The sequence below is a fragment of the Acomys minous genome (assembly GCF_964271855.1).
Source record: "Acomys minous genome assembly, chromosome: 18".
Taxonomy (NCBI): Eukaryota; Metazoa; Chordata; class Mammalia; order Rodentia; family Muridae; genus Acomys; species Acomys minous.
Window position 1 is genome coordinate 20,742,446 of NC_140501.1, and position 18,865 is coordinate 20,761,310.

At 39.1% G+C, this 18,865-nt stretch overlaps 1 protein-coding gene across 3 annotated transcripts in view; it reads right to left on the reverse strand.

Annotated features, from left to right (window-relative positions):
• Positions 1–3,292: 3,292 nt before the first annotated feature.
• Positions 3,293–18,865, reverse strand: part of UCHL3 (ubiquitin C-terminal hydrolase L3) — a 52,859-nt gene continuing 37,286 nt past the window's right edge. For 2 of the 3 annotated variants that reach the window (XM_084767605.1, XM_084767604.1), the window contains 4 exons: positions 13,205–13,396; positions 8,606–8,681; positions 4,395–4,453; positions 3,293–3,516 (listed from right to left, as the gene is read on the reverse strand). In XM_084767605.1, coding sequence (XP_084623731.1) covers positions 3,433–3,516; positions 4,395–4,453; positions 8,606–8,681; positions 13,205–13,396 — 411 coding nt within the window. In that variant the 3' untranslated portion in view covers positions 3,293–3,432. The remainder of the gene's footprint in view (positions 3,517–4,394; positions 4,454–8,605; positions 8,682–13,204; positions 13,397–18,865) is intronic. The other variant, XM_084767606.1, reaches the window with a different exon arrangement.

The following is an 18,865-nucleotide window of genomic DNA, read 5'->3' on the forward strand; positions in this document are numbered from 1 at the left end:
GCCCCCATCCTCACCCCCATCAGAATTTTAGGGGAGGGCAATAGGGCAAAAGTAGGAGGGATGGTGGGAAGGGGAATTGAAGATCGAGAGGATAACACTGGGGATGTAATCTGAGTAAGTTATTTTATAAAAGAATGTGGCTGCTTAAATATGCTATCAGCCATGATGCATTTAAAACTAGTCCGCAGTGTCAAATGCATAAAATACCCAATTACTCATCCCACAGTCATTGAACTGAAAGCCATACAGTATGCACTACCTGAATTGTAGAATTGACACATATCTGTGGAATATATGTGACAATTATTTCACATCTGTACCAGGAATCGGAGGTTTTGCAGGACAAGCCTTTGGCCTTGGGTTTTTTGGCCTTCTCCTCCTAGGCTGTCTGCTGAGCTAGTGAATCTTTTGGGCCTTTTCCATTCTGACTTGAGCTGAGAAGGAATGTCCACTGGATGTTTTCTCTGCCTCTCTGAACTAGCAGGTTTTCACCCCAGCATCTGGTTCCTGAGTCTTTATTGGTAAAATTGATTGATTGATTAATTGATTGATTGATTGAGGATGTCAAATCCCCTGGAACTGGAGTTACAGTTTTTGAGGTGCTGTGTGGTTGCTGAGAATTGAACCCAGGTCCTCTGGAAGAGCAGTCAGTGCTCTAACTAGTGGGCCATCTCTCCAGCCACTCATAAGGAGATTTAAAAAAAAAAATAGAGCATTAGTTACTGTCTACCCTCCTAGAGAGCTCCCTCTTCTTCCTGAGAATAACGAGGTGCTGGGGAAACGGCTTAGCAGTTAAGAGCGCACACTGCTCTTGTCGTGCACCTGAATTTGGCTCCCAGCATCCATGTCAGAAAGTGCTCAGCAGCCTGTGACACTTTAGCTCCAGGGGATCCCGTGCCTTCTGGACTCCGAGGAGCCTGTACTCGTGTACATAGACCACTAAACATGAACACACAAGTTTTGTGTCATCCTGGCTGTCCTGAAACTCAAGTTGGTCTCAGACTCAGAGATCTGCCTGTCTCAGTCTCCCAAATGCTAGGATCAAAAGCATGCATCAAAATGTTGGGCCGAAGTAAGTCCTGAGAAATAAAATTTTTTAAATGAGCAATCATCATCCACTACTTTGAGTCTAGCTTTAGCACATCTGCTGGGCAAAACATTCACAGAACAGGCTGTCTGTACTGTCACAGCATTAAAAAAAAAAAAAAAAAAAAAAAGACAAAACACAATACGGTGTGTGTATGATGTATGCATCAAGTATATAGTTATGTATAGATGCAGATTTGTGGGTCAATAAAATGTTTACAAGATAATGTGATGTTCACCTATTAACGTTTCTCAGCTGGTGGGAGTTTATCAGCCTTTTAGTACCTACATCATGTAAGATACCTATAGTCACTTTACAGTTCACAGACAGGGATGGCAACGTGGCTGTGTGCTTAAACCCTTTGCTGTGCTGGCAACAGAGAGGGAGGTTGAGTTTCAGATCCCCAGGACCCATGTAAATGCCATTGGGGGTCAGATCTGCCTAGATTTGTATCCCTTGGGAGGAAGAAACAAGGTACCCCCAAAGCGAGTAGTCTAGCCTAGACAGGCAGGTCAACAAGCTGAAACTGAGGCTGTTGTTCTCAGATTCTGATTATTACAAATAAAGCTGCTATGAACATGGTGGGGCATCTTTCTGGTATATATGCCCAGGAGTGTTATAGCTGGGTCTTGAGGTAGCACTATTCGCAATTTTCTGAGAAAGGGCCAAATTGATTTCCAAAGTGGTTGTACAAGTTTGTACTCCCACTATCAATGGAGGAGTGTTTCCCTTTCTCCACATCCTTGCCAGCATGTGCTGTTGCTTGAGTTTTTTACCTTAGCCATTTGGATAGGTATAAGATAGAATCTCAGAGTCACTTTGATTTTGCATTTTTCTGATGGCTAAGGATGTTGAGCATTTCTTTTAAGTGTTTCTCAGCCATTCAATATTCCTGTTGAGCATTATCTGTTTAGTTCTATACCCCATTTTTCAATTGTGTTGTTTTGGTGATGTTTAATTTCTTGAGTTCTTTATATATTTTGGATATTAGCCCTGTGAGATGTAAGGTTGGTGAAAGGGTTTCTTTCCTCACAATTTCCCAACTTTCCATGCTCCCTGGTTAAGTACTGACTCCTTTGGAGCAGCCATCCCAACCCCAATTTTATATTTTTATTGAAGAAGAGATAAAATGGGGACTTGAGTGGAGGCAGGGAGGTGTGCATGCCCATGGATTTTTTTTTTATATTGGAAGCATTTGTATATTGCAAGAATATTTATATAAAATATATAATATAAAAATAATTTTAATTGGTTTTATATGTATGTATGTGCCTCGGTCTGAAAGAGGAAATGAAGTTCTACTTTGGGAACATTAGGGTGTGGAACAGAATGAGGCTAGAAGCCAATTTGTTTCCTTCTGTCACCAGTGTGGATGCCTCAGGCCGCAGCCTGCTTGGGCATGCTCCTGTCCTGGGAAGCACCAGAAGGAGAGAGAAGATTTACAGTAAGACATAAACAGAAGCGTGGAAATGGCAGACAAAGGAGGTCACGTGGGACCAGAACCCCAGGAAACAGCTTCCCGGTCACGTGATGTCATTATGAATGAAGCAGGGCACACACAGTTTCTATATGTACACATACTTTCCACGTGGGCCAACAGACAGACATGTGTGGACACTTGCTCTCATTCTCTCTCTCTCTCTCTCACACACAGTCACACACACACACACGCACACGCACACGCACACGCACACGTACACACAACATAATGTTTACTGTGCCTGTGCATCGGCATGCATGCACAGAGCACAGGTCTATGAAACCAGCCCTGCAGCCACTGTACTCCCAGAAGCATTTTTGTCTTTCCAGAGCGTGGGGTCATGGCAGCCTGTACAGGGAGTGATAGCTGTGTGTGTGTGTGTGTGTGTGTGTGTGTGTGTGTGTGTGTGTGTGTGTTATTTATGTGTTTGCTACCTGTCTCTGAACATAACATCCTCTATGGCCATGGTATCTGTCACCAGTGTTCACAGCTACTAGCTCCATCTTGCTGCAAGTAAATGCTCAACTGTTTTCTGGATAAATAAGGAAACGTAACATGTAATATACATTCACCCTGGGGATGAAAAGGTGCCTGCTGTCCTACATCCCGATCCACTGGAGACGGCAAAGGACAGGAAGGCTATTGCCAGTCCTGCAACAAGATAAATCGACCACAGGAACAAAGGAAGAGAACTGACCTCACACTGCATCAAAAGCAACACAGAACAGAGGTAAAGTCAAAGTTTATTCACATAAAGTTTAATCAGTCAAGTTAATGAAAATATTAAAAATTTTGAGTTAGTTATGGCATCAGAAATTTAATTTTTGTTGCAAATAATACAGTATGTGGTGTTTCTGTCGAGATGCTACGCTGCCGAGAGAGCAATCGCATTAAATCTTAACTCATCGGGGTCCCGTTCCATGAACTTCTTGCAAACTTCTATGGCATCCTATGGGAGGGAAAGCATAACTTTTCAGTTTACAAATTCTGTATTTTCCTAAGTCACACTAATTTTATACTGAAGACTTCTTTTTCTGATGTGAAACGAAAACTAAAAACAGCAAAGAATAGAGAGGTGGCAAACTAATTTGCTTAGCATAAAATACGCTAGATACTGCCATCGCGTTCCCTCAGCTGCTTCCAGCACTGAGGGTCAAATCCTGGGTCTTGGCAAGCAGGCTCAAGCCCGGCCCTCCCCCTTTCTTCAGAGGCTCACTAGGCTGCCCAGGCAGATTTTAGACTCACTCTGGAGCCTTTCTAATTTTCCAAGTCGTTGTGATTATTAATGCCTGCTATGAAGCCAGCTGATGAATACTCTTCCCAAAGGGGGTCCTCAAGCCTTTTAACCAAAGAGGTGTGCTGACATAGCCTCCGGATGTTAAATGTGCTGCAAGCGCAGGGCCAGCCTGCTATGCACAGCCAGTTCCCAGGCCAGCCAGTGCTACATAGCAGACCTGGCTCAAAGGTAAAGTTAATTTAAAAAACAATGCTTAACCTGAAAATTACATAATTCCTTGAGGTTAAGCCATACAATTTATTTCCATTAAAAGTTCTCTAAAATTAGGATCAAGTCATAGCCGATGGAATCTTGGATTCAATAATAAACAATTCTTTCCCCCTTTTCAAATTTAACTTGTTCACACAGAACTCTGGAAGAAAGCCACTTGTTTGCAAAGTTTTAAGAATAATTCAAAATTTTGTTTGGGCACTTTTGAAAATGATCAAGTGCCAAGAAGTATCCACAGGGAGAAAATGCAGCCCTTATTCACATGTAACAATGACAGAAAGGTCACACAGGCCAAAGTGGGCCAGTTGTTTTACTGTTACCTCTAACAATGTGTCATCACTAGTTTTCCCATGGTTAATTGGAAACGGTTTCCGTCCATCTGTGGAAAACAGACAAATAGGTAAATCCTTTCTTGTTCTTACCTTCCATTTACCCTCTTACAGTGTGCTTTAAGTCGTATATCTTAAAACAAGGATTTCCAAATATGCAACCTATGGCTTCAGTTTCCCCCAAATATACATAATTATTTATACCATTTGCACTTGAAGTTCTTATGCATTTGGATTAACACCAACTGAGCAGCGGCTTCTGCTTCTGGGCTTCTTCATTTAAATAAGCACTTTACAAGGCAGCACTTCCTTAACATGTCAGTGCTGCTCTTCCCAGTCACTGCCTGCTGGGTCCCTGGTATTCGCAGGACACATTTTAGCTAGGCTATGTCTACTTTCAAGTAACAGCTTTCTGCTTTATGTACAGTTCCTTACAAAAGAGAATCCCCAATTAGTTCATAATAAACCTTTGTGTTAGTTTGGTTTTTTGAGACACGGTTTCTCTGTGTAGTCCTGGCCACCCTGGAACTCACTCTGTAGACCTGGATGGCCTTAAACTCAGAGATGCACCTGCCTCTGCCCCCCCCCCCCCCCAGTGCTGGATTAAAAGCATGCACCACCACCAACCAGCAATCAGTTTTACTCTTAGAGATATAAACACTTCTCACCTTTACTGCTAAATCAGAAGATCTTATATAAAAATGACAAGATTTTATCAATGGAAAGCCATACTCTTACGGCTTACCTGTGTACTATCAATGAAAGTGTCATAAAGCAGCAGTTCAAATGACACAGGACTCTTTACTGACTAAAACATTTATGCAAATTCACAATCATTTTCAATAAGCTAATACTTTTCAATGTGAAAAAGTCCACAATGATAAAAGCCAATGCTCATCAAGGTAAACTAATCCATATCTAAATCTATAATCTCTTACAGAAATAGTGAGATTCTATTTCAAAAACAAACAGAAAATAAATATAATAATAGAATATTCTTTTATGACAGATGTTCATTCCTTAGTAGCCTCTCTGCCCTACTGTTGCAAAAACAAATAATATTCATTATGGTCTCCCCCACACAGTTACATTGTTTCGATTTTTTAAAAAAGATTGTATTTATTTATTTTATATATATGAGTGCTCTATTTGCATGTACACCTACAGGCAGAAGAGGACAGTAGACCACAGTATAGATGGTTATGAGCCACCATGTGGTTGCCAGGAATTGAACTCAGGACCTCTGGAAGGGCAGACAGTGCTTTTAACCACTGTGCCATTTCTCCAGCCCCCTTATGTTTTGATTTTTATGTAAAGGCAAAGGAATGTAGGTTCCCCTTCCTAAGTAATAGGTTAATGTGCATATTTCCCTGACATCTTATTAGATTCTATGTCTAATAAGATAAACTCTTGAATAGTTTTCCTTCAATGTGTAGCAGTTCAACATAATCTAGAATTTCAATTAACCTCAATAAGAGTAAATATTAAAAATTGTTCCTGAGCTCAGATTTGAAATCCTTCTCTTGTGCGTCAGCTGTGATATTACAGTACCATGTCTGTAACTTTATTTTCAAGTGTTTCAGAAATACTAACAGGGTCTGACAAACCTAGGAGAAAAGTCAATGGAAGCTTTATATAATAGCCTAGTTTCTGTAAATATACAAAATTATTCCAAAAGGCAAGCTTTTCAAATTTACTTTTAACAGGCAATAATTCATTAGGCTACATATTCTGTCTACCTGAAATTCACCACTGAACTTATGCAGGAGTGATTCATTTAAATGTGCAGCACTTCTTTCTACAAACACTAGGGACTTGCTGAGGCCCTCAAAGAAAAGTGATTACTAAAACCAGAAATAACCTGGTCCTTTTCAGCAGGTAACCTCACAATTTATCAGAAAGTAAATAATTAAACACTGCACCACCCTCTGTTAAGCCACAGTCTTACAGGAGTGGTTTGCATCGTGCCTACAGTCAGATGGTCTTAAAAATAAGACTACACAGGATGGAGGTAGGGCGCAGTGGCAGACTGCTTGCCTAGCCTAAGTGACGTCCTGGGCACAATCCCAAGAACAAAGAAGTAAGTGATTTTTTAAAATTGCTGTTTTCTTAAAAAGTGTATTCTCCTAATCTTTATTTTTAATTCACAAATTCGGTGTGAATTATTCAGCCTCTCAACATTCCTTGTGAACTTCCTAGGACCATTCCTGTCATTCACATTGGGGTAACAGGCAGTTTGTGCTGAAGGAATCAGTTACTGCATATTGATTTGTTTTACGGCTATCCCAATTCTCCTACAACACTTCCAAGACTGGCTTTCTTTGCATCTCTGAATTTCTGTACACTCACTTTAAAAACTCTAATTCCAATAGGCTTCTATTTCTATATATATTTTCGATTTCATATAGAGGCATAAGCAAGTTGCCCAGCCCAAGAGCTGGAGTCGCAGAAGGCTGTGAGCTGCCTGGTGTGGCTGCTGGGACTGACCTCAGTCCCTCACCTCTCAGCCGGCTCCCCAGCCTGAGCTTGCCCTTGGACAAATGTCTGTCTGTCTTCCCTTCTAACTGCCCTATTAGCCTCGAGGCTCAGAGAACAATCTGATCAACCTAAGTGAGGGTTTCTTTTTTTAACTGTTATTTAGTTACATATGAGTGTTTTGCCTACATCTATGTCAGTGCACCAGAAGAGGGTGTCAGATCACCCAAAACTAGAGTTCCAAACCATTCTGAGCCACCATGTGGGTGATGGAAATTGGAACTGGGACATGTAGAGCTAGTGCTCTTAATTGCTAAGCCTTCTCTCTAGGATATCGCACTCCCACTGAATTTTAAGACAACTCTTTCTGTCTCACTGTTGTTTTTCAGACATCTCTTATATATTACTGTCTTCTCTGTAAATTCTCTCATTTTCAATGCCAACATCACTTTTATAATTTCTGATTATACATTATATAATCTGATTATACATTATATATACTGTTTCTCTAATCTTTTCCAAATTTCCTCCCTTTTGTTTCATTTTGTTTTTCTTCCTTGGATGTGAGGGAAAGATCCCAGAGGCTAGCTTCCTTGGGATCCCTGAGTTAACTTCCTTCAAGTCAACGGAATGTGTATGGCAAATCTCAGCATTCCCCTTATTTCCTCTTCCATTCTTATTAACTCTCCAGAGTAAGAATTCTGCTTCCAGAAATCAACTAGACACATGAGGTCTTCAATGCATCTTCTATCCATGCAGATTTTATAGACCTAATCAACCCGTAAGGCATCTTCTAACCCATTCTGTAAGTCAGTTTATACACACAACAAAGACTTCTTTTCAGCTTAGTTTGCTTCTGACTCAAACCACACTACTGCAGAATCCCCTTTTCTTTTTAATAAAGTGCTATATTTCCTAAGCAATATTTACTTAAATTCTGCGTGCTATATTGGCAGTCACAATCTGAGCTATTTCAGAACATCGCTGTTTTTAAATAAGCTAAGAAAAACAAAAGTGGCAGCTAATGGATGAGAGCAAACAGAGAGAAGACCACACAAGCACGAGCATTACAAAGACTTCTCTTTTGTTTCTATTTAGGTTTTCTCTTCTTCTGAATGCTGGGAACTTTCTTGTTTTGTTTTTCAATACTTGGGCCATTTCTTTTATTTAAATAAATAAGTTGGAATTATAAGCATTTTCTTCAGTAACAGTCCAATAATTTGTAAGAAAGTTCAGGTATAACAAAATATAAGTATTCAATCATTATGCTTTGTCTTAAATTAGAAGCTATTACCAGACTAACTCAGGCTCCTATAAAGTCTTACAAGATCAGGCAGCATACACAGGGCAGCACAAGAGGCTGAAAAGGGGTGATACTCATTATTAAACGTATACATTTTAAACGTTAACAAAGTTCATTTCAATATGACAGCTAATTCAGTAGCTTATCAAATATTGCCAAAGTTCTTCATAGATATTTCCTGTAATAGTTTTTATTTTCTGCTTTGCCAAAATGCAAAAGAAGTATATAAACATTCTTGAATTATAAGATACTAGAACATCAAATAACTTTTTTTCTAGTAAAAAAAATTAAATAGAAAAACTATTATTCCGCCAAGCCAGTTTTAGAGCTATCAATTTTAGGAAACAAAATGAGAACAACAGTTCTGTTTACAACAAGAAGGCCTGGTCACTGCTGTCCCAGGATGAATTAAAGCAGTTCTTACCTAATTCATAGAGGTGCCCATCTACATGAACTAATGCAATAAAATGAAGATCTACTTTTTCATCTATACTTGGAGCCTGGAATAGGAGGGAAAAATATCTACATTAGTAGTTAAGCAAATCAATCAAGTACAAGTAAATGCATATAAGTAATACCAATAACAGAAGACTACATTTATCCAATATAATTCAAGGCCAGTTACTGATATGAGCACAGAGTGCCCATATGTATGTTTATGACACCTTGTTCACCACCAACAAGGAAGACACATCTCTTTTTTTCATCTATCGTGGAAACTGAACATCTTGTTTAACTAGGAAATCCCAGTGTGCAGCTTAAAATGCTGTGCACTTACTTGTGCACAGAACAGCATATGCACAGTGTACATTGTTCAACAAAATGCATGACTGAGCTTGGTAGTACAATTGTTAAATTTTAAAATATGAATGTTAAAACATTTTTCATAATTCTTGAAGTTGGCAACTCTTTTGCAGTTAAATTTTAGGAACCAGAGAGAAAGCTGTCTGTTGCTTGAGTTAAAAAAAAAAACCCAAAACAACAACAACAAAAAAAACTCATGGTTTGAACAATGCAGTGTAAAAGGTTTATGAATGAGTAGTCTGGTGACTACAACTGTAGAAAAGAAAAAGTAGCACACATTAAACTATAACCTATATTTCTTTCTTCTTTTAATACTTAATAAACAACTTGCTATACCTACACTTTCTTAGATTATTGAATTCAATTTACATAAGCAATATTCACATTTTAATAATTTACCTAAAGCTAATATACAAATTGGCATTTTAAGATATATATTAAATGTGTTCACTAACAAATCTAAATAAGTTGAAATAAAGTGCAATCGCAGCTAAATATACATGGAACTCCAATTGTTTAAAGCAAAAATTTCCAAGTAGCTTAAATCAAATTATGTCTTAGATTAGCTAATATCTTTTTAGGTAACACAATATCTTATAGCTCAAAAGTTGTTATGTTCACCATCAAACAATTATAGATTTTTTCAATTATAGATTTTAATATAAATGTTTTTGATACAGAAATTTAAGTTACAAAATAACTGCTACTTTTTATCCGTTATTTTATTTTGTAAGGCATATAGAATGTCTCCAAATATTTACTGACAGAATGACTCACTTATTAACCTTATTCTTCTGAAATTGCTTTGAGTTGTAAAGGAAAGAGAGCCTTCATAGACTGATATGGCAAAGTAACGCTCACATGTCAGTCTAGAAGTACAGAATCCCAGTCGGTAGGAATCCAGGTTACATGGTTTTATCATCAGCGCATTACGATACTCCTCTTGAACTACAGGCCCTGTAATGACGTCACGGCCATTAGGTTTTGAGACTGTCAAGGCCATGACTTGACAGTTTGTAGAGCCATGTCTCATACAGAGGCTCAAATGTGTCTCAGGTTTCGCCGTCATGTTGGACAAAATCCTCATCCTTCTTGAATCTAACAGATCTCCAAATATTTAAAGATGGTGATAATGGATTTCTTTACTTCCCTGTCAAAAAAATATTCATGTACTCTTGTATCATTTTATCAGTGACTAGAAGAGAATCTAGTTTTTCAAGGCTCTTCTCAGGGCCAAGGCAAATCATCATAAATTCATTTAAAAAAATATTGCAAATCTTATTTAACTGACAACAAGATAATGTTTAAGGAATATCAAGTATCCAAAGGCTCCAAGTTACTGTTTTCATGAATGAAGTTACTTGAAGAGCTTCCCCTAAGAACTAAGCATATAGCTTCCATTTTTCATGCTGGCCAGTAAGGTGCAAAGTCACTAGAGGTTAAGATATCTCAACTGGAGTTGGAGACATGAACGTGTACCCAGTCCCTGGGAGTTTTGGGTTTCTTATTGTTTTGAGGTTTAAATGAGTATTAAGCCAACAGCTGCATTCTACCACATCTGGTTTTTCAGTTATTTATTTTAAATTTTAAAAGACTTTTTCTTACATGTGTATGGGTGTTTTTACTGCATGCATGTCTGTATACAATGTGCATGTGATGTTTGCAGGAGCCTAAAGAGAACAACAGGTTGCATGGGGATGGAGTTACAGAAGGTTATGAACCTCCATGGGTGCTGGGAATTGAACCCAGGTCCTTTGAAAGAGTAACCTGGGTTCTTAGCCACTGAGTCACTTCTCTAGCCCCTCCCAGATGAGACTGTGAAAAATCTGTGAATGGTTAAGTGCTATAAAAAGCTTATATAGTGTTAGAATACTAATGTGTCATCACAAACATAAGCAAGTATCAAATGTAATGTATCAAAATTATGCACCAATGTCCCTTTTAACTGAAAGTGAAAATTAAAACACAAATCTCAAACCAGAGCCTAAAATCCCAGCTCTTGAGAGGCTAAGGCTGGATGACGAAGAGCTGGAGGTCAGAGCTACACAGTGAGATCTCGTCTTCAAACAGAAAGCAAAACCCCTCTAAGGCAGTATGAACGCCTCCCAATGCCTTGTAAAAGGTAAATGTTTCGACTCCCTTCAAGACCTCATTCTTCCTCGTGAGCTTTGTCCTTTGATCAACTTCTGAGAGTCTAAATCTGCAATCAATCAAGTGCTCAAAAAGTATTCCAGGAAACAAGAGTCAGCAAGCAGTGAGTCCCAGCATGTCTGCCTGTCCAAATGGCCAGCAAACAACTACTGCAAATATGAAAATCTACATGGATTGGTAGATTTTGCCTATGTTTTTCTACCTTGTAAATCCCCAATTTAGAAGGATTCTCATTAATCCTAATGAATTAAAGTGATATAAATCAATTATTTTTATTAATGATATAAATGCATTATGTAATATAAATTTCAATTAAAAAGGTTCAAAGTATAATTATAGCATACGTACTGACAGAATGCTATATTTGTATAGACCAATTAAGCACACAAACCCAGTCACATAGGTTTATATGCTCATACGCATCTTACACTCAAGAACACAGAGGCAGAAAGGTCTATGTAACACGTTTGAATGGCTAATAAGCAATGGCCCCTGGACTACAACTCATGCAGCGCAGCTCCCGTCCACGTTCTTAAGCACTATGCTATGGAAATATTCACAAAGCAACAAGGCAATGGAATTAATATGCAGTAACAAACAGCAACAACAACTTTGGAATTGCCAAAGGTTATCACATGCTCATTTATGTTTAGAATTTTTAAATACAGACATTATTCATACTTAGAATTAAATGAATTCCCTGGCCATGATGTGCAAAATTAGACTGTACTTTGTTCTTCTAATTCACCCTTTATCTCTCACTGGGCCAAACAGTACACACCACAGCAAAGAAGCACAAATACCAAATGGATGAATGAATAAAATCACAAATAAATACTGTAATCTGCTAAGAAGAGGGAGAGTGAGGAGAGGGAAGGGAAAGGAGAGAGAGGGAGAGAGGGAGAGAGGGAGAAAATAATAAGAAGCAGTCTGTTGATATTCTGCACAAACACAAACTACGTGATGACTATACTGGTATTTGGTGGAAGCAAATGCTTAAAGAAAACTTGACTGGATAGTTTGAAGGTGGTTCCAAAGGGTAAATGAGAGGAAGGGGGGTTGTTTGACATTTAACTGCCTTTAAATATTAAAATGTATGCACAGTTAGACTTCCTCTTGCTTCAAATCGCAGGATGATTTATAAAAATAATAAGTGTCTATGGATGTATGGCACACACCAAAGCTTTTAGAACTGCATGTTTAGATGGGCTCTATACACCACAGCCATTGCCTTCAGGAGCTTAAAACATCAGAAAGACAAGACTATGGTTGCTCAATTCTGCAATTTATTTTAATATATGAGAACTATTGGAATTCTCTCTACTTGGATATTTAAGTCAACATGTATGTGCATATTATAATAGCTGGCTGATAATTTTAGCTTACAAGAGAAATAATAAAATCTGTGGGGTACCTATATTAGCACACAAGGAGCAAATCTCCACCTCCTAATCAGAAAAGATCTTTAGAAACCGAACTGGCAGGAAAGATTGGATCAAGATTAAACCAAGTACCTGAGCCACATCGAGGAATAAAATAGCTTAGATGCAACACACTACACCATGAAGGATTTAGATTGAGGACAGAGTAAGTAAAGCAATCCAGAGCATGGCAAGAGACTAGTCATGCTCAGAAATATGAAAAATAATAAAAGAATAGATGGCAAAGAACTCAAGAGGGTGCATAGCATTTGTTGATCTAAGTTATCTAAGTGAAGTCAGAAAGTTGAAGGGTAGCGAAACACACTTCAACAATTCACTTTAGCAACTCACAGGAACTTAGTGTTACCACAAATGCTAATCAGCACTTAACAGCAAGCAGCTACCCTCACATTCACAGGATACGGAGTAGAAAGATGGATGCTCACCAGGGCACGGGCAAAAGTCAAGCCAGACTGCAGAGCATGGAGGTCTGCTTGCAATCTTATTGGGGTAGAAAAAGCTAATGGTTGAGTGGACCGAGAGAAAAGCACTTTAAAGACGTGAAGACGTTTAAGGAACAGCAAACACACAAACAAAAAGACTGCCCTTGTCACTGGGAGAAGAGATGGAAGATTGACTACACTTACAACAGAATGGAGACCCAAAGATGGCAGGCGTAAGAAGGGTCGCCAGCGACGGAGACGGAGAGATGGACTGGTAGCCTTTGCAGGGCCTACATGGTTACGTTTGACCCAGGCCAGGGATGCATGATGGCACAAGGATGAGGCCTTCGCTCTGCAGTGGCTAGAATGAGGCTGTGATGAGGATGGCGAGGAGGACTACATAATTAAAAGAGAGAATATTTTACTTAGACCACGTTACTGGGTGATCGTTTAACCTTAAAAGCAACGTATGGTCATACTTGTATTCATATGGTCGAGTACTTTCAATAATTGTATTCTAGTAAAGGATCACATATGAATGTCGGTTAAAGTGGGTAAAAATAGGAATTTATAACCAAGCGCAAGGTTTATTCCATAACGTCTTAAGTGCACATGTGAAATTTTACATATCCTCATTTCCATTCCACAGACTCATGAAACCAACTATTTAAAAGCCACTAAAATAGTATTACTATATATATACATACACACATCTGGTTTTTAAAATGTAACACACAAAACCATGCAACACAGACAAGACACATAACAAAAGTGGAAAGAAAACCACATCATAATACTCATTGGTAAAAACATTTACAGTATGAACTCTTAATAGGAGGGGAGTAAACCCTTAAAGTTATGAACAGAGTAAAGCTAATCCATCCGAAGGCGATAACCTGAACCAACTGTCCTTGTTATTAGCTGACAAGGAAGGCCTCATCGCCTGTTGTCCATCTTTTGAGTAAAGTGTGAACCACTTACTTTATGTCATGTATTCTTTGAAGTGCCTCTATCTATCAGCTCATTTACTCTCCCAATAACCTACGCTATATTCACATTTTATGTCAGAGGAAGCAGAGCACACACGGGTGAAGTGACAGAACCAAGGTCACGCTGGCAGCACACTGGAGGCCTGGAGCTACATTCAAGAGATGAGCCCAGTGGTCTTAGTCACCAACATAGCACCTATGTGGCCAAGAGAAAGGTTCTGGTGCCAGCTTCTATTACCGTGCGCTATCGTGAGCCAAGGAATACTGTTGTTCCACAAAATACACAGGATGTTAAACTAACTGGTCGGTGGTAATATGGGTCATCTTATAATCATCACCTTCAATGGATAACATCAGTAGATGAGATTTATTTCTTGCCTGACAAGGCTATCATCCCTTTAAGTACAGTAAAAAATAAAAATAGTCACCAGTTCTTTGGTGATGATACATTTCCCCAGCCATGACATTAAACAAGTGACTTTAGCTTGAAATGATCTCCAAAACTCTTCTGACCCTTAAAAGTCTATGATCCTTGTTGGTACTCTTGATGTATGTACGTTATACATCAGACTAAAACAAAATTGTCACTTCCTCCTCTTAATGATCCAGCAGAAATTTATAAAGAAATCCTAAACTTGACTCCACATATAAATCAAGGTGAATATAACAGTGTTTGTCCTCACAGACTGGTGCATTCGACCTGAGTTCATTCACATTAGACGCAATGGGAAGAAGAGAAAAGGCAAATGAAGGAATCGGAGAAAGAAATGGAGTAAAAAGAGAAACATGAGAGAATGGGGAAATAGAAGGATCCAGAGGGTCCTAGAAACCTACAAGTAGAACATTATGACGGGAAGATCTGGGCCCAGGGGTTCTGCTCAAACTATGGCACCAGCCAAGGACTATATGTACAGTAAACATCGAACCCCTACCCAGATTTAGCCAATGGACAGGACATTCTCCACAGTTGAGTGGAGAGTTGGATATGACTTTCTCACGCACTCTGGTGCCTCATATTTGACCATGTTCCCTGGAGGGGGAGACCTGGTGGCACTCAGAGGAAGGACAGCAGGCTACCAAGAAGAGACTTGATACCCTATGAACATATAGAGGGGGAGTTAATCCCCCTAAGGAACAGTCATAGGGGAGGGGAATAAGGGGAAAACGGGAGGGAAGGAAGAATGGGAGGATATAAGGGATGGGATAACCATTGAGCTGCAATATGAAGTAATAAAAAAAAAGTAAATAAAAAAAAAAAAGAAATGGAGTAAAGAGTGAGATGGAAGTAGAGACTAAAGAGCAGTGGAGGAAAACTATTTTCTAAGAATCTCAGGAAGGGCAGAGGACCATCCAGACCTACACACTCAGATAACGATTGGAGGTTGGGAAAGATGAAATGCAAAGAGGTATTCTGAACCAAGAATTCACATAAGGAAAAAAAAAACCCACACAAACAGGAACAAGTAGAACATGTTCAAGACTAGGTCTGGGATTTGATCTTTACCTTTCAATCTAATAAGTCAATTGCTATTTTTCCATGGGTGCTGGCAAAAGACACAAGATTTCTATGTTAGATGTAATTCCACTATTCATAGCACAAGGAAGATTGACAGTGCAATCACACAAGGACAATAAAAAGGCTCCAGAGGATGCTGTGTGTGCAGGAGGCTGCATGGCTGGAGAAGAATGCTGGGATGGAGGTGGCCATTGCGCTACAGCAGGCAGGAGGAGGCAACCCAGCACCGTCCTGGAGGCCGACGCTCTCTGCCCTTGTAGTTGCTTACTACCTTACTACTATCAATGACCTCACTCTTCTGGTTTTCTGTTTGCTTGTTTGTTTGTTTTAGTAATTTCAAATTTATGAAGTTACAAAAATACAAATGGTACAGGATATATCCAGACATGTTTGTGATGCCTCATATGTGTGTTATCATTTGTGTTTACACTGTCTTCACTCATAACAGAGCCCATTTATTGGTATGGTATCTGATACTTTCACCCATAAGCACAAATATCTCTTCATATCCATAAAGGACTGGCTCCTCAAATTCTAGTATGGAAAAATCTGTGGATATTCACATCTCTTACTTAAAATCTTATGATAGTATTTCCATATAAGCTGCAACCTGCATGTCTCTTACCATATAGCAAAGTCACCTCCATTACTTCTTAAAACACCCAATATCACCCCATGGAAAGTTATTGCGTGTATCATTAAGAGAATGACAAAAATGTCTACAGATATTTAGTACAGGCACACTTGTCGGGGAGGGGCATGGGTGTGCGTGCACACGTACACAAACACATGCATAAAAGTGCAGGTACTTGTGGAGGCCAGAAGAGGGCACAATATCCCCCTGGAACTTAAGTTACCCTTGGTTGTGAGATGCTTGAAGTGGGTTCTGGGAACCAAACCTGGGTTCTCTGGAAGAGCAGTGTGGTCTCTTAAACCTTAGCCATCTCTTCAGCCCAGAGATATGTCTTTCTAAAGAATATTTCTGACCCCCAGTTGGTTGACTTTACAGAAACAGATATGACAAATATAGAAAGTCAACTAACCATATAATCAAAGAATATTCTCATGGTAACAGCAGTGCAATTATCACCTGAGCTTTTATACTAGCACAATACTTTTGTCTAACCTCCAACTTATATGTTAATTTTGTTGGTTCTTTCAAAGTCTCTTTCAAGGTCTGTAGGAGGCTGGGCACAGTGGTGCACACCTGTAGTCCCAGTATGAAAGGCTGGCGCAGGAGGGTCACTTGAGCTCAGAAGTTCTGGCTTTAGTGTGCTATGCTGATAGGGTGTCCACACTAAACTTGGCTTCAGTACGCTAACTTCCCTAACACTATCAGCTTCTCTAAGGAAGGTCAGAGACGCAAAAGGTTAGGGGTTAATGTAGAATTCATAATTAATTTGTCATGCTTCTTTAGACATTTAGTTTGGAATATTTCCAGTAGTCTGTCTTTATGGCATGCTTAACATTTTCTAAAAAATATTCTTTGTTGTTGTTGTTGTTTTGTTTTTCAAGATACAGTTTCTCTGTGTAGCCTTGGCAGTCCTGAATTCGCTTTATCTCTTTTTTGTAGGTGAAGCTACTTAAGTAAGTTTTACTGATTTGTCATAAAGTTAGAGACCAGGCTGGCCTTGAACTCATAATAATCCACCTGTCTCTGTCTCCAAGTGCTGGGATTAAAGGCACGCATCAATATGCCCGACAGAAAATATCTTTTATTATTTTACATTGGGCATGGGCAAGTGAATGCTTAAAGAGACTGGAGGTGTCAGATCTTCTGCAAGAGCAGTAGGCACGCTTAACCACTAAGCCACCCTTCCAGATCCACTTATTGTAATTTGTACATGTGTGGGTGTGTCTGCATGCGAGTGTACATGGCAAAAGCGCAGTTTCTGGCAGATGCCGAAGACAGTACTGGATAACCCGAAGCAGAAGTTAGAGGTGGGAGCTGAGAACCAAACTTGACTCCTTAAAAAACAAACAACAACAACAACAAACCCACAACAAATAGTAAGCACTTTTAACCACTGGGCCATCATCTCTCCAACCCCCTTTTCTATATTTTAATTGCCATCTTTCTGTGCATTTTATTTAAAATGACTCTCTTCTAGACATTCTATAGTTGAGCTATGGTTTTCAAATATGTTGGTAAGCCTTCTTCCAATTTATATACATTTAAATGACATACATTTTATAAATTGCATGTCATTTTCCCTATGGTTAAATTATAATCTATCCTGTTAATTTTGTTTTCTACATTTACTCTTTTTTCCTTTATTTCTTTAAAAATCATTTTTGTGTGATTTTATTTATCTTTACTATAGGTATGTTTATACTTGGTTTTTCTGTGTAGCTCTGGTCATTGTGAAATTTGCTCTGTAGACAAGGCTGGTCTCAAACTCGAAGATTCTCCTGCCTTAGCCTGGGATTAAAGGTATGCACCACTGCCACGTGGCTGCAGTGCTCTTCAAATAATAACATACAACTTGATGCACAGCACTAGAACCTCATAGCAATATTATCAAAATAGTCCCTCCAGCCCTTGTTCTACAGTCAGATAGTCTTACATATGGCATAAACTCCAATATGTGGTTAGTGTTTATTCGGATGCTCAGGCTTCATCATTGTTCTTGGAGATAAAGTCTCACTAGGAAGCCCAAGTTGGCCTCAGGCTTGAGATCCTCCTGTCTCAGCCTCCCAGGTACAGGGATACAGGTGAGTGGCATAATGCCCAGCTACGCAAATGCCTTTTAGTGCCATTAAAAGTAAGGGGGTGGGGAATGGAGTTGGAAAGATGGCTCAGGGGTTAAGAGCACCTACGTGCTATTGTTCGATTCTCAGCACCCACACTGGGCAGCTCATAACCACCTGAAACTCCAGCGGGACCTGATGCCTTGATGTCTGTGAGCACCTGCACTCATGTGCACGCACACACGCACACAAACATACACAAACACTTAAATATTAAAATAAATCTTTAGAAAAACTATATTTTGTTTACCTTTACTTCTCCCTCTCTAGCACTTCCCCATTTCTGCATAGGTCCAAATCTTTTCCTGTTACCACAATGCTTCTGCATGGAGAAATTCCTTTACGTTTCTTATAGTGGAAATAAACTGGGAATGAGTTCTCTTCATTTTTGTTTGTTATAAAGGTTTTATTTCTCCATCTAAAAAGTACTTTTCCTGCACTGAATTCATTCAGTACCTAAAAAAAAAGTATCTTGTTGTGTTCTAAGTTGCATAGTTTCTGATGAGAAATCAGCTGATTCCGTGCTTACCTGTATCTAACACACCTGTTTCTTCTGGGTCTTCTAAGTAGCTTCAACAGTTGTGTACTTATCGTTCATTTTCACAAGTA